This window comes from Danio rerio, chromosome 4 (genome assembly GCF_049306965.1).
Source record: "Danio rerio strain Tuebingen ecotype United States chromosome 4, GRCz12tu, whole genome shotgun sequence".
Taxonomy (NCBI): domain Eukaryota; kingdom Metazoa; phylum Chordata; class Actinopteri; order Cypriniformes; family Danionidae; genus Danio; species Danio rerio.
The window spans coordinates 43,441,744-43,464,205 of record NC_133179.1 but is presented as its reverse complement, the minus strand read 5'-3'; the positions used below and the strand labels follow the sequence as shown (position 1 = coordinate 43,464,205).

Sequence of the window (22,462 nt, the reverse complement as noted above, 5' to 3'; positions counted from 1 at the left end):
AAAAGGAATATACTTTCTTTTCTTCCACATGTCTCATTCTGGAATTGATTTATTTATTTATTTATTTTTTTTTTTTTTAGCTCAGATCAACATAAAAATAAAAGACTGTAAAATAGGAACAAGGGACATCTCAGAGTATGCAGGAGTATATTTAACAGTTTACCTGGACATTAAACCCAAAAAGACATTTTGGCGATTTAACCCTTATCATTTGAATGATTTAACATGTGTAGAATATGTTAAAAAAAGAACTATAAGAATATTTAAAACATAATGATAATGCAGAGGTGTCACCTAGTATCATATGGGACGCAGCTAAAGCTGTTACGCGAGGTAAACTTATAATGTGGGGATCAAGGGAAAAAAAAAACTGAATTACATAAATAATCTAAATATACAACTTGAAGAATTAGAGACTAAATATGGTAATAAGAAAGATCCAGATATTTTAACAATAGGGTTAGGGTTAAAGAAGTTAAAGCAAAACTCAATAAAATGTTTGATGAGCAAGTACAAATAAAACTTACATTTTAAAATTTTATGAAAATGGTCCAAAAAGCTCCTGGCATGAAGAATAAAGAAACGACAGGCAGAGAGGAGGATATTTAAAATCAAAGATTACAAAACTAAAATGATATGTCAGACATAGATGGCTTCTCTGCAGAATGGTATAAAATATTCAAAGAACAATTGATGTAAATGCTTTTTGAATGCTGTAATCATACCTTACATGAGTAATAACTTACATCTGATATAACAACATATCAGATATGTTGGAGTTCAAATCGCTGCATACCTATAAGATATCTATAAAATAAAATAATTCCCCATTACAGAAACCATGAAAAAGTTTTTGAACAGACGGCTCCTTCAACCTTTAGATCTATACAATTGAATAGATAATAAGGATGAATATATTACCAAGCCTACCTTTTCTGAATTGGAAGGTTTTCAACAACTTTCAAATATATATATATATATATATATATATATATATATATATATATATATATATATATATATATATGTAACTTGGATAAACAAGACTTTTTCCATTACCTTCAAGTTAGACACTACTTCAATAAAAGCATAAGAGATTCAGAAGACATAAAAACAACAGGAGTGCAGGTATTTATAAATGCTTACAAAAAATAAAGATTAATAAAAAAAACTAGTATCAAGAATTTATTCCTGTCTGACATTAACAAAGAAACACTCAACAATGTGTATCAGACAGAAATGGGAAGGAGAAGCCAATATAATAATAGCAAATGAGGAATGGTTAACTATTTGGGAAACACAGATGATTACAATTAATTCATAGAGGGTATTTATTAGGAAAATGTAATCAGGTTCTTTATGACATCTAAAATAAAATACTTTTAAACTAGAGATCAAAATATGGTGAATGATGGAGAAAATGTGAAAATGTATTGGAAGATCATTTCAAAATATTTTGGAACTGTAATATTATACACAAGATTTAAATAGAGATAAATCTAATTATGGGATTAATGTAATTTTAAAACTATGTACCTGAGAATTTACTCTGCAGAAATACCAAAAATGATGTGTATCTTCTTAACACACTACTAACAACTAGCAAAAAGGCCATTACAAAGAAATAGCTCAAGGAAGATCCTCCATCTGTAGGCGAATGGTACAGTATGATATTGTTAAAGAGGTGTATGACATAGAAGTACTGACATTTAACTTCAGACAACAAGCCTATACAATTTCTGCATACTGGGGTAAATGGTTGAGAAGAAAAGTCTTGTTTTAATTTCATTGTGGTGCTTTTATTGTTTACATGTTTGGAGCCTGTTGATCTTTGACATGTAACCCGTTTTTTATTGCTCTTTTGTTTTGTTCTAAACTGTTTTGAAAAAGGAAAAAATAAAAGTTGGCTCATGTATCATCATCATCCTGACGCAAGCTCACAGCGTTCAGCATGTAGTTTTGCTGCTGTTAGATCAAAAACAACAGCTGCCATTCATGTTCAAACACTCCAAAAATAATTATATTAGCCTGTCTGTCTTTATAAATAATGTCTTACATTTTACAATGAATTCTGTCCAAAATAGATTGACTTTTTTCTCTTTGCTAAAATAAATTATTATTGTATTTGACTGTAACTATCTTAATTATCTTAATTAGGCTAGCTGCCTTATTCTCTTCAAAGAGCAGCTCTCATACAGAGACCATTATTTCAGTGTTTTTCCAGGATGTTGTGGATATTTGTGGATTCCTTCTTTTTTGTCTCGGCTGATCACATGGAAAAAGAAAAATGACTTTTCCAGGTCATATTCCTTTTTTTCCCTTATTTTTTTTAGCTATCATGTCATTTTCAGGTGAAGGGGAAAAAGTGTTGCACTTATCTGAAAAAGCTTCATATGTTTTAAATAATGAAGTGTATTTCTTTTTTCTTTTAAAGTATTACACATTTTTAAATGAAATTGTTGGAATGATTTGTTAAATAAATGCCAAACACAGTGTCTAAGTTATTTTATTACTTTTATTTAATAATAATTAGTTTAAAAAGCATAATATGAATGCACTGAAACAGAACTGTGTGATTCTGGGTCATTTCTGCAACTTTTTATTAAGAATGTGAAATAACGGCACAGTAGAAGACTGTATATATAATAGTAATATCAAGTAATAACAACACTAAAGAAAATAAACAACTTCCAGTACATACAAGTGCAACCAAATGAACAAAATCTGAACATTAATCAAACAACATAGAGACAACATAGGTAATGAAGAATTAAGATGCCAGGTTAATTCTCAGCAGTGAGGTCCATGTCTGCTGACCATAAAAGCCTTGGTAATCTGAAACAAAAAGAAGACGACAACCAGAAAGTGCTCAATAATTTGGTTGAAACTTAAAGATGGGTGTAAGGGAGGGTTAAGAGCAGTTTGAGCGTACTTACCAGGCTGTAATTCCACATGTGTTGTACAGAATCCTGAGAGAGAGGAGAGAATATGGAGTAGCCTACTCACACTCTCACTATTGCATAAAGAAAACTTATGAAAAAAAAGAGCAAAAGACAAGAGAAAATACAATTCTCTGGAAGTAAAGGTGAATGGTTTGTAAGGCCCACTCATTCAACCTATTACAACCAAGTCTCTATTTGGAGAGCAATGTTGTTGCTTGGCAGTGCAGAAAGAGTACTGGGTACAGGGTGAGAGGAGCAGTGATGGTTGTCCATCACTGAGAAGAGAATATGGCCACAGGTGGAAACTTGGAGTTGGACATGTTAGAAGTGAGTCAGTATGGAGGATGGAAAGATGTTGTTTTACATCCAGTCCAATTCCAGCCCTTTCCCGGCAAAAGATCTCCTCTTTGAGCCATAATCATAGAGTAACTCCTCATCACTCGAAATGTCTTTTGTAGCAATGAAGAGAATGATGTCTCTATCATTAAGGACATACAGCCTGGGCCGGATATTGGCTCTTTTGCTGGAGTGACGGATCAGGCGTCCATAATTGAACTTCATGGGATGGCACTGGCAACTTTCTTCATGTGCGTCAATGCACATGGCTTCATGTTGCTTGTTCCTATAAAAAAACAAATGGCCAGCTCTGATGCTGCTTGTCGAAGCTATTGCCATCCCATCTTCATGGCTAACCAGCTCGCCGTGGTATTCACAGACAACCTCCCCGATCTGAAATGGTCTTTTGGTGAAAATACCATCGCCCTTGTCAGGGACGGGCCTGACAGTCAGTCCTTTCCAGCGTTGAGACAAAATCATTTTTTTCACAAAGCTGCTGTCGATGACCAAGTCCAACCTGGCAACAGGCTTCCACTGCTTCAGAACCACTGCAGCCTGTGGGACGTTTGACGTCCACCCTTGTTTGTCCATCCAGCGGCTTATTTTGGACTCTGATGGCTGCTGTCCAGTAAAGTGTTCTAGAAACACAAAACACATCAGTATTCGGCTATTCTCGCTCAATTCCCCTGTTTGTGTCATTAATCATCTGTATACTCACCGAGAGCATGCTGTTCACGCAGCTTGAGCTGCTCGCTACGCCAGCGGTCATAGCAGTGCCTCTCATGTTCTGAGCCACACAGCTCAGTCCTGCGTGACCTTTTTGGAGGAGGCCCCTCCAGAGTCACTGGACAGAACTGCTCAAGAGTTTTGTAGGCCGTCTGTTCGTCCACCCTTGTCTCACAGCAGGAAGCTCTACTGGACCTTTGTCTATAAGATCATAAAAAATAAATATTGAAGGAAGGAAAGGCGAGGCTGTGGGTTGCAAATTTAAAAATAAGGATCATCCCAGTTGTTAGATGCTTACGGTGTTTTCCCAGCAAGCTGATCTAGCACACTTAGAGCCAGAAACGGATCTGAAGACGTTCTCCTCATGTAGTTCCTTTCAGCTGCCACATTTCTCTCCACTTCTGACAGGTTTTGTGCTGCTGCCTCAAATGCTCTCTGGGCATCGCCACACGTCACACTGGGAAGACTGTATCTGAAACACAAGGCATCGTAAGAAGGCAAAAAGTGGACGGATGAACATGTAGAGTTAAAGACAGGTGTAATGTTGCTTACTTGTCATGTAGTCTTTTTAAGTCGTTGGAGGGATTATAAATCGATCTCCCACTACTTGACACAAAAAATGAATCAACTGCCACATTGTCGCCGGTGCGGTTTTCTTGCAGCATTACTGGCCGCACCTCATTGAAGTACAAGTTGAACCACTAGTTAAAGAAAGGAAAAAAATAAGTCTAAATTTGACACAATACATTTATTGCTGTTATTATATAAAAGACTATATAAACTTACAAGTTCCTGTTCGTGTGACAACGGTACTTTGTGCTCCTTCACTGCAACACAGACACCATTCTCTATACGGCTCCTCCCCTCCCAATCCTCAACCTGCAAACAGGCAGTTTTGCACATTGATGAAGCATATAAGAACAAAGAAGACAATGTACGGAAAAACAAACACTTACAGTCATGTGTGTCACAATTCCAGGCCGCTGGACTAGCTTCAGCATGATAACAGCCTCCAGGTAGTACAGGACGAGCAGCCGTTCATTTTTAGTCAAACAGTCCCCTGTGATGGCTCCTGGACCCTGCATTTTGCATATCACGGCCTGGAAATCTTTGAATGCAGCCTCCAAAACAGCAAGGCAGTCCTTTGGCAAAACTTCTTTGCCACAACCAAACTCTGATTTTTTTGCTGTGACCTCCATGCTCACTTCTTTGGACATGCCACTCTGTATTCCATACAGCACATCCATAAAACTCTCACAGTCCTGGAACAAAGCTGGATTGTTGTGGCGAATGTCCGTGGAGGTAATAATGTATTTCATGAACCTTGAAAAGAGATCAACATTGGGTTTGTTACAGTCAGAACACAGCACAGATGACATGATTAGTTAACATGTACATGGCACACTTGTGGTGGTTCCACATTACTGACCTCTTGAGACTCTTCGAGTAGTTGAATACTGTCCATTTTGAGAGCTTTGTATCTGACAAGATGTTAAAGTACTCTCGCACTTTCTCCACCCGCCGAACAAACATCAAGTTTGGCTCAGTGGGGTCCATGTAATGCAAGAACCTGGACACTGTTTCCACCTAAAAGCACACATTTCACAATAAAATAAACTGTACTGCATAAAACAACACCCATTCACTCATTTTTACATATATAATTTCACTTGAACTTACTACTTGTTTGCTGTTTTTATATCCTAGATCAGTGTAAAGGTACTTATTAAATCCTGCTAGAAGGGGGTGGTCAATGGAGTGCTTGTTGTATAAGCCTTTTTTGACCATCTCCACCCTCACGGAAGAGGTCCACATCGGTCCACCAGTGCTGAAATAGAAAAGCAGGTGATCAAAATGACTTTGTATATTAAAGAGAAGTCATATCCGCAGTGTATATTTACTTTCTGGGAATGCTGATATAAAAGTATACCTCTGATAGTACTCTCCCGAGCTCTCGTCGGATAAGGACTCATTTGGAGGCTCCAATGAACTTTCTGCACCTTCTCCAGAGCTTTGAGGCACAGAAGATGTTGTCGACCGAGCTGGTTCCGGGAGGACTGAAGGTAAGTTATTAATCACCAACCCCTTTGACTGCATCTCCGCAATCATCCTAAAACAAGGAACATAAAATAAGGTCAAATAAACAATACCAAAAATGTATGTTTATTATTATATGCAGATGTTAGATTTGAAGTCAGATACATAAAATAAGATAAGCACAACTGAATACAAACCTGGCCAGAGGATTAGTAGAGTCCAATATGTCACAAATTTTTCCAAACTCCCAGAAACGTCCTTTGTGACAGAATTCAGACAACTCCTTCTTGGCCTCTTTAACGACAGCCTGGATCTCTGCTTCTGTGCTGTTCCTCATACACACCTTCCTGAGATGCCCAGGAAGAGAGTGAGGAGCCTTTTTGCACACAGGACAGAGGAAAAACATCCTGCTGTGGAAGGATCTGTGTGGATAATAAAATCAAAATGTTATACAATGAAGAGACCAAGAGCAGTTTTGGTAAGGTTTGGGGTCCACCACACCCCACCCCCAACTCCAGGTAAAGAAACAAAGAAATGAGCACACAAACACACACAGCAATGTCTGCCGGATATTTTGATTAGAGTTTTAAGACAAAACTTAATTTCATATTAATATAATACTGTTACTAACCATATTATTTTAAACCTATTTAATAATATGACATTTATTATGAGAGAAGAATTAAATTGTCTCAATTATTTCTTAAACCAAGATCATACCAGCAGTTAGGATTTACAAGTCAAATATAAAATAACAACACAACTAGTGTACAAACTGCTCTCCTCTCACAAATATCTGTCCTCTTCAGAGGTTTTCTAAACTTCTAAATTAAAAAGTTTTTTTTTTATTTATTTATCTAGAAGTACTAAGTTCTAGAAGACTCTTTAGATTTTTAAAGATTTGACTTCCACAAACCTAACTAACTCCACTGATAAAATGATACAAGCTAAACTGAGTTTAAGAAGCCTGCTGCATAAGGCGTACTGACTAAATGTACTTACTGTTTAGAGGCCATTTCTGATGTTGAAATGTGAGTTCTGTCCACTGGTCAAACGCAGCAAGCTGTAGTTGAAAGTGATACGACTGTAATTTTACTAAGATGAGATGGGCCTCTTTAACCTGAGCTGGCAGCAGGTCAACAGCCTATCAGGAGACAGCATCCAACAGCAGCCCAATCTGCCCATCCCCAGGTGTTAATGGCCCAATAGGAGCAGAAACAACTTTAAAACAGTTACTACAACTGATCTAGGCATATGTTTCGGTGTATTTAAAAATATAGAGTCTTTTTTCTGACTTTGAGTACTTTTATATTTCACAACACAGATGCAGAAAATATATTGTCCTAAAGTTCGAAACAGTACACATGCAAGGAAAATCTATTTAAAAATACACAATTCATGTGAAAACATACATATAAAACAGAAAACAACAACAAAACATAAAATACAGTACAAGGATAAAATAAATCAAGTTAAATGAAAGTCAGCTGTTTAATATCCATTCAAAGATAAAAGCTAAAATAATTATATATTTAATTTTCAGTAATAATGATTAATAGAGTTTTGTGTGTGTGTGTGTGTGTGTGTGTGTGTGTGTGTGTGTGTGTGTGTATTTGTGTGTGTGTGTGTGTGTGTGTGATTTTAAATAAGTTAACAATTAAGTAAAAAAATTGAACAGTAAAACTGATTAACCATTTGCTTTGTAAGATTGTGTTGTTAAAGCCTCCTGAGAGAGCATGTAGAAGATATGAACAGTCTTACAGTGAATAGCGATTTCTGATGAAGTATATAATTATAAGAGTTTGTGTTAGGCTCTTGAATTTCACCAAATAAAAATAAAGAGAGAGAGAGACTTGTAACACATTTTAGAGCAGATTTATACTTTGTTTGGTGATGGATACAATGAATAAAATAGAATATAATTGTATTTTCTGATGGATGTCTGCTCTAGGATTGAGTAACACATATCCTTTCTTATGTCTTAATGATTATTAATAAAGTTGAATGTTTAAGATCCTTGATTATATGATGACCATGATGTCCTCCCTCTTTAGAGTAAATCTGGAGTAATGTGTGCGTGATTGTTTTTCTGTATGCCGAATCATTTGTTTCCTCAGGATCTACCCAGCCAGGTCAGAGGTCATGGAGACCTCTCGAGTGGACCTGGAAGAATAGGAAACAACTCTTTCCTGAGTTGTTTGCCACTTCAATTTAAATCTTTTAAAATTAATTTAATTGCTTTGTATGTAAGCTGCCACTTTGGATGTTAAATGTATTTTTAATATATATTATTCCTATATTGTTACATATATGTAGGAACAAAATATGTTGTTAATAATATACATATAAACTGTACATACACATTTTATTGAAACATATTTTTTCTCACATGTATACTGATCTAAACTTGCAATAGTTGGCCGGTGTGGGTGTTAACGGTACTAATTTGCTAATGTTGCTGGGTGATGGAGGTATGAAAAGTCTCGTTAGCAACTTGTTGTTCTTACATGAATACTGATCTTAACTCTTAATGGCTGGAGTGAGTGTTAACGTCTCTAATTTGCTTATGTTTTGCTGTGGATATATGAATGGTCTCGTTAGAAAGTTATTGTTCTAAATCATAATGTTGGTGCATTGGTGGTAATAGTCAAATGCAAGCTTTCCCGAATTACTGCCAGAATTTTATAAAAAAAAAAAATTAAAAAAAATGTTTTGTGTTGTTGACCTGTTGGTCGAGGCTAATACAATTACTCCTGTGTTTTCCATTGTACACATAGACCGGTATAAGATTCTGGTATGATAACCTTGGATAAAAAATCAGTATCTCAATATTGTGATTACTGCTCTAAAATATATTATTTTTAAATGTCTGAGTAAAAACAAAACCTTTTCCCTTTTGAGTACGATATATTTAATTTGAAGAAACATTTAAAAGTTTTTTGGAATAGTAAAGATGGTAATAGTAAAGAAAGAAAATGAATTATTGGCTTCTGCTGTCTTTATTAGCTTCAAAAACTTCTTTACATTTTAAAATGGCATCTTTGGATATCTTTTGTGCTGGAGATACTGTTGTACTAAAAAAAAAACGTAATTAAAAAAAAAAAAAAAAAAACTTTACATACACCGTATGAACGATACAGCAGAAACCTTTGGCAGTTTTAAAACCTTGACTTTTCCAAACTGCGTTATACATTGGAAATGGTTATTGTCCTGTGTCTATTCCATTGTATTGAAACATTACACAAACGTGTTTGTGTGCGTGTGTGTGTGTGTGTGTGCATAACTATGTAAACCAAACCCTAACACATACACACACACACACACACACACATTTTAATTTCTAATCTATTTTGTGTGTGTGTGTGTGTATAAACCAATAGATTAGAACAGCGAATGTGTGTGTGTTAGGGGTAGGTTTACATGGTTATGCAAATAAGTTAAGAGGCATTTAGTCATTTACTGAATTTTGCATAAATAACGGTGTCATAGTCTTAGAAGATCATACATGCATTGGAGAATATTTGAGGTATGACTGAATCAAGGGAAATGACAATATGTGTGGCACATTAAAAATGAGTTTAAATTTCTGTGGTGTCCGAGCGCCATCTCCTGGTTGATGTCAGTAGTGGAAAGTGTTGCTTTCAGTTTCACTTTCATTTGGAAATAAACAGCGTTAAAGGGTTCTGCTAATAGTTTAGATATTTCCATCAAGGGTAATACCCTTTAAGCTCAATTTTTGTAAACTGATTTGATAAATGTAACGATTTTTTCTGTTAAAGAATAGTTTTGTTTTGTATAACTGCTCATTCATGATGGCTGATTTCATCAGGAGAACATTATTATGTGATAAAACACCCTGCTCAAGATTTAAATGAGAGAGTCAAGGAGATTTTGTTTTTACTGTTTTACAAAAAAGAATTAAGATTTTAAAAAAGACAGATCTTCAAACTGCATCTGTGGTTCTTTATGCTTTTATGTTGCTGACTGAACAGTCAGGCAGCCAGTGTTAGTGAGGCCAGTACAAACTGTTTTCTTGATAATTGTCGTTTTATATGTCATTTATTCTTGTGATTCACAGCTGCATTTTCAGCATGGAGATCTGCTGTTTTTCTATGATCTGATGTTATTGGTCACTAACAATGATTCTTACAATTATTAAAAAGAAAGTTTAAAAGTTTTGCAAGTTTTTTAAACATTGTACATGTATTTATAATGTTTAAAGTAATGCAAATTATTTAGAAAATTATTATTTTTAACTTTCATTTTTCAAGTTTCACAAAACACACATGGAGATTTAAAAATCAAAGTAGGAGATTTACCAAACAGCTTATTACAGAAAGTAAATTAAATAAATTACAGTAAAAATAACTTAGTTGCTGAATTGCTCATTTAAACTGACTTTAATTCATTGAAAATCCTTGATGATATAATTAGAAATAGAGAGATTATTCAGAATGATGGAGTAACAGCCACCTTAATTTTAAGCTGAAAAAATATTCTCAGTTTATCTAAAACCAGTAAAGCTTGGCCATGAATTAAATTGACTTGAAGCTCTTTAGTTGACTAAGAAGTTCTACAGTGAACTACTGAATACACCTTTTTAAGTTCACAGCTGTCACAGTCAGACCAGGTACTCCACCCTTCCTGATTCCTCATCTGGTCATCGTCTTGTTCGTCTTTGTTTCTGTTCCAAGACCCACCACTGCAACGAAAATAACCCACCACTGCACCCACAATAACCCAGCACTGCAGGGGGCTAGCACTGTAAAACAGCATGGTTGTCTTGCACTAATTTGTTCAAGACTTTGAAACTCTTAAAACACATGGTGTATATATTGAACAGTTAGGAGATTGTGTAAAAGGAAGTGTGTTTTTTGTGTCATCTGATAATCTAGGTGCTCATTCCATTTGCAGGACTACAGGAGAGTTCCACAGATAAACACACATGTCGATTTTAAATTGCCAGGAGGTGTGAAATCCAGAAAAAGGGGTCAAGTCAGGATCATTCAAATTGAAAACCAAATGTTTTTAGTGAACAGTTGGAAAAAAGTATGTTCGATAAAAAATACAGACTGTGGAATGTATTTTCAACAGAAATATTCTGTAAACTGAATTTACAAATACAAAATGTTTAAAAACAGCAGATTATTGTCAACAGCTGCTGGTATTTTTCTGTAAAATTAAGAAAGGAAAAATAAAACAGCAAAACGTTTTTTTTGTGTCACTATTGTGGAGGATAGTAGTGTCTGTGTTCAAGTCCAAGATGAACAAAATGTATTTGATGTTATGCTGCATCTTCTTTTGTTTAAAGGTAACTGTGTAGTTACTAATGCAGTCAAAATCTGGTCGCTAACTGCAATCACACATGAACATATTAATACATCTAATGACTTTACACTTTTGTGCACTAAGCTATGATTTTGTAAACTAAAAATTGTATCAGTTCATGAAATATGGTAATTTTTCGTAAATGTATACAGAAATATTCTGGTAAACACAGCTGCTGGTATTTTTTCGTAAATTAAACCGATATTTTACACTATAAGAGTTTGCCAATTAACACTCTCTCAGTGTTGATAATTTTATTTTTAAAACTTTTATAGTGGTTCCCATAAAAAATCTGATGGAGTGTTAATTATAACTCTTAGGTAGTTAAATCTACTCTCTAAAATTTGCAGTGTATAAGTTATTGGTTATAGTAGGACTGGACCAGGGGTGCTCAACCCTGTTCCTGGAGATCGACCTTCCTAAAGAGTTCAGCTCAAACCATGATCAAACACACCTGAATCAGTTAATTAGGACCTGAACAGCACTTGATAATTACAGGCAGGTGTGTTTGATAAGGGTTGCAACTGAAATCTACAGGAACAGGGTTGGTCACCCCTGGACTGGACTATATGGCTTTTTTTTATTTCCATAAAAAACTTTTCTTTTTGTCCTGTTGTAAACAACTCAACAAACATCATCTTTTCTTATTGTTAACATACATGACTTTATTTCTGTCAGATGTCTACTAAATTGCACAACATATTACTTTGTTTAATGCCAAAATTATTGTGAACAGTGTTTGCTTTACAAGGGAACTTTGGTTTACTATGGTTACTTCTAATGTTTAAGGGAAGTGTATTAATTTTGAACTTTGATCAAAACTGACTGGAATTACCTGTGCATTCAGTTCATACATTATATAATATTATATATAAATAATATACTATAATGCATATTAAATTAGGGAGTCGCAGTGGCGCAGTAGGTAGTGCTGTTGCCTTACAGCAAGAAAGCCACTGGTTCGAGCCTCGGCTGGGTCAGTTGGCATTTCTGTGTGGAGTTTGCATGTTCTCCCTGCATTCACGTGGGTTTACTTCGGGTGCTCCGGTTTCCCCCACAAGTCCAAAAACATGCGGTACAGGTGAGTTGGGTAGGCTAAAAAATTGTCTATAGTGTATATGTGTGAATAAGTGTGTATGAATGGTTTTCCAGTGATGGGTTGCAGCTGGAAGGGCATCCACTGTGTAAAACATATCCTGGACAAGTTGGCAGTTCATTCCGCTGTGGTGGCCCCTGATTGATTAAAGGAATGAAAAAAATATTAAATTAATATCTTATATTGGACACATTCCAGTCAATTAAAATCAATAATTTCAGCAGACCATGGCATTTATTATTTAATGCAAGAAACAGAAGGTCCATATTTTTGTCATTATTATGATTATACAACTTTGATGTTCTTGATCTTAGAATTCACCGTTTGCTGTTGAAGCAGCTCTAAAAATGTTTAAACTATTTTCTTGTTAATTTTTTGATCACTATTTTTAGGTGAGAATTGGCCCCAATAATTAAATCACAGGTGAACAGTTTTCCCATTGCATTGGACTGACCCCAAAAAGGCCACAAAAGATCTACTAGTAGCCGTGTTTGGAGGGAACAACCTTGGTACACACTGCTACAATGGCAAATGTTCAAAGGCCTTTAGAGACAAAGCAGTTAAGCCACGACTGGACTCCATAAAGTCTGTGACATTATCGGTAAGTTTTTTTCCTAAAAAAATATCTTGGCAATATTGTCATATTTTAAGATATTAAAAATTTTATAATTACACTCAGCACTTTGCTATCTACTTTAAAAACTATGTCAGTGCTTGAGATTTAGCGTTAAAATAAATTTGTCAATTATTTATCAGAGTATTTGTCACTTGGCAGATGGAAAAAAATGTATTAGAAATTTCAAATAAAATAAGTCTACATAAATGGTATTAATTAGGTATTCATTATGGTCAGACATTTATAAATTTATAAATATTTAAATATGTGTGTTATGTGGAGTCAGGTTTAATTTTTGCTCTGCTAGTTATTAGTTTTGTTAAACAGTTTATAATCATCTCTTAAATCAAATATAAAGTAAACATTTTTAAATGTACATTTTTAAATAACCCGTGGCTGGTTTGGGTACTGCTGAGTGATGTGGCTGGGGGGTGTTTTGCTGTCAGATGGAGGTGTGTCTAAATATGTTTCCTTTTCTTTTCTCTGACAGGTTACATCAAAAATAAATATAATGTTGAAGCCAGCCAAATAAGGAAGGCCTTCTCCCAAAAATGCACTGATGAGTGCAAAATGACAAAAAGACACCACAATTTTGTGTAATTTTTTTAGAACTTTGTGTGTGAATATTTTTTATCTGTAAATATAAAAGAAAAGTGAATTAAAAATGAACAATGTTGAAACAACAGGACATCATTTTGTTGCCCAATCAATATTATCAAAGGTTTGTGCACTAATGCTGTTCTCTAATATAGGTTGCACAATTATTAAGGTGTCAAGTTGAGTTTTCAAAAGACAGTCACAGATACAAAAGAAAAGTCTGCATTTAGGATTCCATAAAAAATTCATTAAAATCCCATATACTTGTCCTTTATGTTGTATTAGAAAATCGAATGGATTCCTTTAGGTTTTAAGGTTCCAAAATAGAAATTCTATATGGAATCCTATGCAGAAATCCTATTGGAATTTCTATCATGTTTTGGAAACTTTCCTAAAGAATTCCAATAGGATTTCTGTATAGGATTCCTTTTAGAATTTCAGTTGGAATCTAATACAGAAATCCTCATGGAATCCTTTGGGAAAGGTTCCAAAATATGATAGAAATTCTAATTGGAATCCTATAAAGAAATCCTACTGGAATCCTTAAGGATTTTTTGACAAGGGTTTGAGGTTTGTTTCCTGTTTTTCTGCTTGTAGATTGTTTGTAAAAAGTGCAGGAGCTTGACCAACATTCATTTTTTAAAAATCTTGAAAATGTTAATGTCTCAAAGGCACTTTATGGTGTTAATGACCCTAAAAACGTTTTTCAAAGTTGTCCTAAAAGTGTTAGATTAAAGGTTTTTATTAACTTCAAATACTGAATATCTGTGTCTGTGTGTGAGAGAGAGAAAGCAAGTGTGAAGTAGAAACCGAGGGAGAAAAATAGCAGTAAGTCAGGACTGCAACAGTGAGTGGCAAAAAAGCTAAACAAAAGAAAAGACTTTTATTTTGGCGTGACGTATGACGTCATAAGGCTGCGCCACTCTTGCGCTGGATTCAACTGGACAAAGGTTTGTTTAAAAACTTTTACATAAATATAAACCGATTGATTAAAGTTTTAGGTTTTCATCCTATGCTTATTCATACACCTGCTGTTGACATTATTATTTGACCCTTTATACAACAAAGTACTATTTTACTCACAGTAATGAGGGCTATTGTTTTAATAAGTTTACAGAGATGTGTGTAATACGTCTTTTAATGAATATTTAATTTATTAAATAGCATAATATTATTTCATTCTAAGTATACACCACTTTATATAAGAAATGGAGTACTAGTTTTAATCAGTTCATTGATGGCTATTGTTTCTTGCTCAGACTTAACTGATTTCTTTTTGTTAATCACTCTCATATAAAGAAACTGTTGAAGCAAGTGTTGAAGAGAAGTTATTTTGTTTCTGTTCATTGTTTTATTTATTTTAAACAAGACATTTTTATTGTTTTGTTCATTTTAAACAGGATAAAGTGTCCAAACGCAGAGAAAAACTCCTGCTGAAGCGACTGATCTCCACACTGTTATAAAGATGGCGTTTATTAAAGAGGAGTGTGAAGATGTGAAGATTGAAGAAACATTCACAGTCAAACAGGAAGATCTGCAGGAACAAACAGGTTGGTTTTCATTCTCAAAGACCAACTCAGTCATTTAATCCTCATTCAGATATATTTTAATAATAAGAATACTAAATTAATCCATGTTGCAGCCCCGAGTGTGCTGTCTAGCTCTCCTAAATGCACATAAGCACTTATTGAAAGACAGGAATGAGTTTCTTTTGTAGTGGCTATTTTCTCTAAGGAGGCTCTCTCAGTGGTCAAGAAACAAAGTCTTACCCGGGATGTCTTTTACAAGTTTTATTCTTTATAAAGAAGATCACAGTCATACAGCAACAACAGTTTCTGCAAAGTGAGATACTAAAGCAAAGTGTGTTCACCTTTTTATCTGGTTTGTACTGCTTACGAGGTCAACTCCCAATAAGGCCTCATCTACAATTACGTCAGGCGTCTTCTGCTGTTCGATATGCTCATAACAACCACACATCCTTCTTAGGATAAGGAAAAAGCTTTCACCTAAAGAAATATAGTTATCTATAAAAAATTTACACATAGGTTTTATGATGAACATATGGAGAACACAGATACACACACATGTAATAATGAGTCTTAGACAAGTTTCTAACATATAAAGCTCATCTAAAAATGAATTTCCATTACACTTTCTTGTTACTTGTTCTCATGTCTTTTGTCATTCTTTTTTATGTATTATTAAGCCGTACTCACACTATGTACAGTTGCCTCGAACCGGGCCAAAGCACGCTTGTCCCCCCTCCCATTTCCCCCGACAATCGGGCCTGGGCACACTTACGTCATCGATGCTGCGCTGTTCAGTGAGCATTCTTGCTCAGCACAGTGGAGATTTCTTTAGTTATATCGTGCCAGTCGTGGGATCTTTAGGGATGCGGTGACATGCAGTCAGATATTTCGCCGAACAGATCCACCACTTTTGGCGCTCATAAAAAATCATAAAGTACTCGTGCTGCAAGAATGAGGAGGTTTGCTGAAGGTGCGCAGCTGTCTTGCAGTGAGGGGTTTGTTAATTTAATAAACTACGACAGTTTGCGTTCATTCAACAGTAAGATTGATTAATAAATCTATATGAAACAGTCACATAAAAGTCACGTCAAGCTTTCAGTTTCAGGCTTTGGTGCGTTTTGCACTCACACTACAAGCGTACCGCGCCAAAGCCCAAGTGAACCGCACTCTTAAAGTTATTGCTTTTCTCGTTCTCCTACTGTTTGTTGCATCCTTGAGCACTGGCGCTATATAACATAAGTAAAAACATTCATTCCTTTTCTTTTCGGCTTAGTCTCTTAATTTATCAGGGGTCGCCACAGTGGAATGGACTGCAAACTTATCCAGCACATGTTTTACGCAGTGAATGCCCTTCCAGCCGCAACCCATCTCTGGGGAAACATCCATACACACTCCTACACTACAAACAATTTAGCCCACCCAATTGACCTGTACCACATGTCTTTGGACTGTGGGGGAAACCCACGCGAATGCAGGGAGAACATGCAAACTCCACAGAGAAATGCCAATTGACCCAGCCAATTTCCCCCGGGACACCAACAATAGGTGCTACGTCACAATCACGCCCCCACAAGAGCAAGCTCCTGATTGGTTAATGCAGTGTGAATGTCCGCTAAAGTTCATATTTTTGAACTCAAGCATTTCACGTGAAACGCGCAAAACGCTCAATTCGCACCGCGTCATTCATGTGTATTGTGCCATTCACACCGCACCATTCGCGTCAAAAGAAAAAAAATGCAAATTATTTCAGGCCAGCAGATTCGTCAGAATTGAAAACGAAAAATAATACTGATAATAATAGTCTGGGGAGAAAACTTAACAAGAGAAACAAAATGAGAATTTGGTCAAAGAAAACAAAAGCTTTTGCTTCTTATCCACGGAGCGGAGGGATCAAGGGAAATGGCGAATGTGGAGGTGTGGATGGGAAGGTTGAACCGGGCTGAACCGGGATTGAACCGAATATTGAACCGGGCTGGTGAGTCGGCAGCTGACTCCATGCCAGCGAGGTAAATTGGTAAGTTGATTTTGTTCAGGATACACTGCACTGAAGTCTTTGCCGACGTCACGAGCACTTCAGTAATAAGACAGCAGTCTTTGCCCTGTTGCTTCAATACATACTTTTGCTTTTTGTTTCTCACAGCCATTTGTTAAGTTTACACTGCTCGTCTCGACCTGGTTTCTCTTCTCGTTTCCCTGCACTGCAACAGTTCAGTCAACCTCTTCAACTCTCCTCCTCTTCCTTTATACTCTCACCCATTTCCTTTTTGCCGTCCCATGGATGGAGAACAATTAAACTATGTTGACTGTCATCACAGAAAACAACAAAAATCATAAATGCATGATTATATGCTGTCATGGCTTTGCAATACATTTTTTTTGTTATAATAGAGACCAATGGAGAAAGAAAAGTCATGAATATAATGAAAAGGGAGTAAATTTAGCCAGATTGTATTGAGTTTTTTTTTTTCAAAGCATTGTTCCAGAATATGTCAGAATAAGATGTCCCCAAATATCAGTCCGTTTGCTGAAACACAGAGAAAGTTTTATCTCTCAAAATCCCCCCAGAATAGATGAAAATGACCCAACAGCACACGAGGGGAAAGGTGCAAATTCCAGCCTTTATGCAGATGCTGTACAGGTATATATCATGTCTGCGAGGCTAATATTCTGCTTTTTGTTCAGTTGTTACCCCAGAACTTTTTTTCTGGTGTGTTTGCCAGTCAGCCACAGAATGAACTAGTGTTCCCTGTCTGCTTTACACATTTTTGAAAAACATTTTGTTGTAATTATGAATAAAAATGAATAAAAAGAGGCCATTTACAGCTTTCAAATCTGTGTCTTAGGGTGCTTTCACACCTACAATTTTGTTTCGGAATATATCTCGTTTGCCCAGTTAGCGCGGTTCGATTGGCATATGTGAACAGGGCAATCACGCTCTGTTCCGCGCCAAAGTAATCGCTCCGAGATCGCTTGAATGAGGCGGTCTCGGCTTGATTGAAACGAACCCTGGAGCGGTTCGACTGCAGTGAGAAAGCGATCTGATCTGAGTGCGGTTATATCACAGTGTTTTATGGATATGTATAAGGCTTACGGCTATATGAAGAGAGAATTATGAGTAGGGCGGGAAGTTTAGCGAGTCTCCGGATGCCCGCAAACGAGTGATGATCTCCTGGTAATCTTGCGTCTCCCTCCCGGTCCTCAAATAGGCTACGTCGCACACCCTCACCCCTCCCCACCGCGTCTACCCTCAGACACGTCACGCGCGCGCACCCTGTCAATCACCACCAAACCACCACCTCTCCTGACAGCTGAGCGGGACGCTGCAAAATAAACCCTGACACTCTGACCAATGTAAGGAGAGTTTACTCACACGTGACTTGTTTTAGCTCTTTTGGTCCGATTAGAAACTTTGCAGTTTAAAAGCTAACCTCTCCAAGAGCAAAAAGCAACAATGTAACAATTGTAATCTCTGTTTCGGAACAACTGAATCGATTCACAGGTGTGAAAGCACCCATATCAATATGACCAAATGACTTTTGATCAATTATGTAAGAAACTCTGAAAACTGGACTGACACAGTTTCAATTTACCATAACTTCTGCTTTGATATAATTTACATTGTAAAAAATACTAGATAAAGATAAATTGATTTGAATCTGCTTAAATGTGTACACGTTAAAGGACCGAACAAAATATGATCTGATTTATTTTACATTTAATGTGCATTAAAATTACAGTGTGTGTAGCCAATGTTTCCAGTGTCTTTTCACTTTTCAGCTTTTGATAAGAGTTTTTAAGAATTAATGAAAACAAATTTTTTATTTATTTCAGACCTAATTGAAGAGAATGAGGGGTGTAAAGAGGAGGAACATCATGTTAAAATTGAGGAAAAAACTCATTTACAGACTGATGATATTTTGAAAAGGAGAGACAAGAATCATTTCATGTGCTCTCAGTGTGGAAAGAGTTTTGCAAGCAAAAGCAAACTTAATATTCACATGATGATCCACACTGGAGAGAGACCATTCACATGCACTGAGTGTGGGAAGAGTTTCAGCCTGTCATCTTCCCTTTATAACCACATGAGGATCCACACTGGAGAGAAACCATTCACGTGCTCTCAGTGTGGTAAGAGTTTCAGTTGCACTTCGAACCTTTATCAACACATGAGGATCCACACTGGAGTGAAACCATTTACATGCACTCAGTGTGGGAAGAGTTTCAGCCAATCATCATACCTTAATCTACACATGCGGATCCACACCGGAGAGAAACCATTCACATGCACTCAGTGTGGGAAGAGTTTCAGCCAATCATCATCCCTTTATAACCACATGAGGATCCACACTGGAGAGAAACCATTCACATGCACTCAGTGTGGGAAGAGTTTCCGCTGCTCTTCAAACTTTTATAAACACATGAGGATCCACACTGGAGAGAAACCATTTACATGCACTCAGTGTGGGAAGAGTTTTAGCCAATTATCACACCTTAATCTACACATGAGGGTCCACACTAGAGAGAAATCATTCACTTGCACTCAGTGTGGGAAGAGTTTCATCCACTCATCATCCCTTAAACTACACATGATGATTCACACTGGAAAGAAATTGTTCATTTGCACTTAAGCCGCGGTCATATTGGACGTTTCTCCCCATAGACTTCCATTCATAGGCACACAAATGTGTCAGACCGGAAACGCAAGTTTGTGCATCACGTTTCGCAGTTGACTGCATTGCAAAGTTCAAGCTTGGTGAATTCTGACCTGCAAAATTGCATCACTTGACTGTGCGAGACCAATGGAAGATCAAAACATGACCTCTCTGGACAGAAATTTAAAATATGGACTAATCGCTCACCTTTTTAATATCTAATCATCTTTTTTAATTCCACCCCTTTTCGCAGCACCATACAACATACAACTCTAGTGTGACCGCAGCTTTGGTGTGGGATGAGTTTCAGCCGATCAGCAAACCTTAATGAACACATGAAGATCCACACTGGTGTTAACGAGTATATGTGCTTGAGTGAGAAGACTTTTAGGTAACACTTTCTTTTACAACCCGCAAAGTACCGCGTAAGTACAGTGAAATAACAGTGTACATTTCTGTACATATTGTATAAGTTTAATAAACGTATATGTAGGTATTAGGGAACAAACTGTAAAGCTTGAGTGTTAAGAGGGTAACAACCAGATATTAAACACGAAAATTACCACGCAAGTACAGTGAAATAACGGTGTAATTTTCTGTATGTACAGTTTAAGTATAAATAACATGTGTGGATATAAAGGAAACAAACTGTAATGCTTGGGCAATAAGGGAGTAACTACCAGATATTCAACACGAAAAGTACCCCGTAAGTATATTGAATTTACGGTGTACTTCTCTTTAAATTGCAAAGAAACAAACCATAATGTTTGGATAAGAAGGGGGTAACAATAAGATATTCAACACGCAAAGAACCACGTAAGTATATTGAGTTTACGATGTACTTTTCTTCAAGTATTGTATACATATAAAGAATTTTGCAAGGGTGGTGACAACCTAATGCAACCTGCAAATGTACATGCACCTAAGTACATTAGTACTCTTATTCAGTCTTTGGTTTTATTTGGGGTGTTTAATGAATAAAAGGTTTACAACTTGTTAAATTATGAACCCCTATTGTATACTGTATGTATTTTAAATCTGCAATTCAATATAAAAATATATTTCCATACACTACTTACATTATGGATGTTTACTCGTCAATCTCACCATTTCCATCAATGTCTGGCAATGGGCCATCAATGGGCACCACTGTATTGCTTCTGGATGTAAAAATAATTTCTACAGTGTAAAAGCTAAGGGCAAATTAGTTATTTTCATAAACTGCCACATAAACGCAGAACAACACTGCTTCACTGGCTAGCGGCGATAAAAAGGAAAAACCCTCCTATGGGCCCAGAGGCACAAGTATGCAGTGATCATTTTTTGGAGGAAGATTACACTGAGAAGATCTTTGAGTCAGAAAAATTAGTCAGTCGTTGCACCAACAGACTGAGACCTGAAGCTGCACCATCGTTGGTTTTTAATTTCTCAGGCTATAATGTGAGTTTAACGGACCTCTTAACTTTCTCTGTCAAAAGTGACACATCAGTCTGTTGAAGGGAAAGGGCGCTAAAACGTGCTAGCCAGGTAATGAAGAGACCAGTAAGTCCATAAAAACTGTATTTAACAATTGTACAAGTACCTTTCTCCCAATGAGACCACAGGTACTAACGTTAGCTTCAGATGGCTCTACTTATGAGTGACAACTTTCATAATTAATTGCCGTCTTTTAAAACAAATACGTGCGGAGCTGGCCTTGGACACGGCGTAATATTAGAAAGAGGGAGAAACCACACAAGCAGACCTCTTTTAGGTCGAGTACCGGACCTAGTTGAAACACTTGGAGGTGTGTCAAAAAGCAGTGGGGCGGCACTGGCCTCCTGTAACTAATCACTGGAATAAGAACAGAATTAAATGTGAGGTGAAATAAAGGGGAAAAAAGACGGGTTATTGTCTATAAGGAATGCAATTAGTGCTTTTGAACCACAAATGCTGGTCTTGCTCTAGATATGGGGTACACGACCACGACTTCATGCATTGCATTAATAGTCGTTATATATACTCAAAACAATTCTTTGCCCACATTTTACTACTATAAAGTCATACATCAGACTCCAGAATGTGTCCACCAGAGGAGTGCTCTTGACAATATAATCTCAGAGTCCTAGGTCATCAAAACAAATAGCCGCAACCCTTAAGTAGACGAACATTCTCGCCAAAAAAATCTCAAAAATAGGCTAGTGGTCCGGCTCAACAGTCCAGTCGAGTTTATTAACAAATTTGACATTCGCTCCAGCTGGCAGAGTGATTAAACCCCGATGAAGAGGCTGATCAGTGCTGATTAGGATATTGCATATTAGCCAATTAGATTCGATAACTAAAAAAAAAAAAATATATATATATATATATATATATATATATATATATATATATATATATATATATATATATATATATATAATTAGAAGGATAGTAGATTACTGGCCTATACCCCTTTGCCCACCACAAATGATGTCAGTAAACTTCATGTAATGGACTGTGTTGCTCCAAACTCTTAATCTAAGGCCCCGTTTACACTAGTGCGCTTTAGTTTTAAAACGGCTTTTTAGAATGAAAACGATCCGCGTCCACACTAGCGTTTCACCCAGCATTTATGAACAGCT

At 36.4% G+C, this 22,462-nt stretch overlaps 3 protein-coding genes across 5 annotated transcripts in view; 2 read left to right on the top strand and 1 right to left on the bottom strand.

Annotated features, from left to right (window-relative positions):
* The window catches only part of LOC137491225 (uncharacterized), a 482,468-nt gene that overhangs the window by 244,933 nt on the left and 215,073 nt on the right, over window positions 1-22,462 (top strand). The gene's annotated exons all lie outside the window — the stretch shown is intronic.
* si:dkeyp-87d1.1 lies at window positions 2,500-7,129 on the bottom strand. Of its 2 annotated transcripts, XR_012402189.1 has the most exons (12): window positions 7,044-7,129; window positions 6,239-6,463; window positions 5,935-6,114; window positions 5,685-5,832; window positions 5,434-5,591; window positions 4,961-5,327; window positions 4,791-4,883; window positions 4,557-4,705; window positions 4,303-4,476; window positions 3,997-4,205; window positions 2,937-3,916; window positions 2,500-2,835 (listed from the first exon to the last, which is right to left on the bottom strand). XR_012402189.1 is itself a non-coding variant. In XM_073947470.1 (11 exons), the coding sequence occupies exons 1-11, from the start codon at window positions 7,055-7,057 to the stop codon at window positions 3,303-3,305; spliced, it is 2,331 nt and encodes a 776-aa protein (XP_073803571.1). In that variant the 5' UTR covers window positions 7,058-7,129; the 3' UTR covers window positions 2,500-3,302. The 2 variants fall into 2 exon arrangements, 1 of the variants encoding a protein (XP_073803571.1); XM_073947470.1 differs by having other exon boundaries at window positions 2,500-3,916.
* On the top strand, window positions 14,590-20,937 carry LOC137491235 (uncharacterized). 2 transcript variants are annotated; one of them, XM_073947937.1, is made up of 4 exons: window positions 14,590-14,628; window positions 15,079-15,228; window positions 19,039-19,267; window positions 19,349-20,937. In XM_073947937.1, exons 2-4 carry the CDS (start codon window positions 15,144-15,146, stop codon window positions 19,833-19,835), a joined length of 801 nt encoding a protein of 266 aa, XP_073804038.1. In that variant the 5' UTR covers window positions 14,590-14,628; window positions 15,079-15,143; the 3' UTR covers window positions 19,836-20,937. The 2 variants fall into 2 exon arrangements, with proteins under 2 accessions (XP_073804038.1, XP_073804037.1); XM_073947936.1 differs by having other exon boundaries at window positions 19,039-20,937.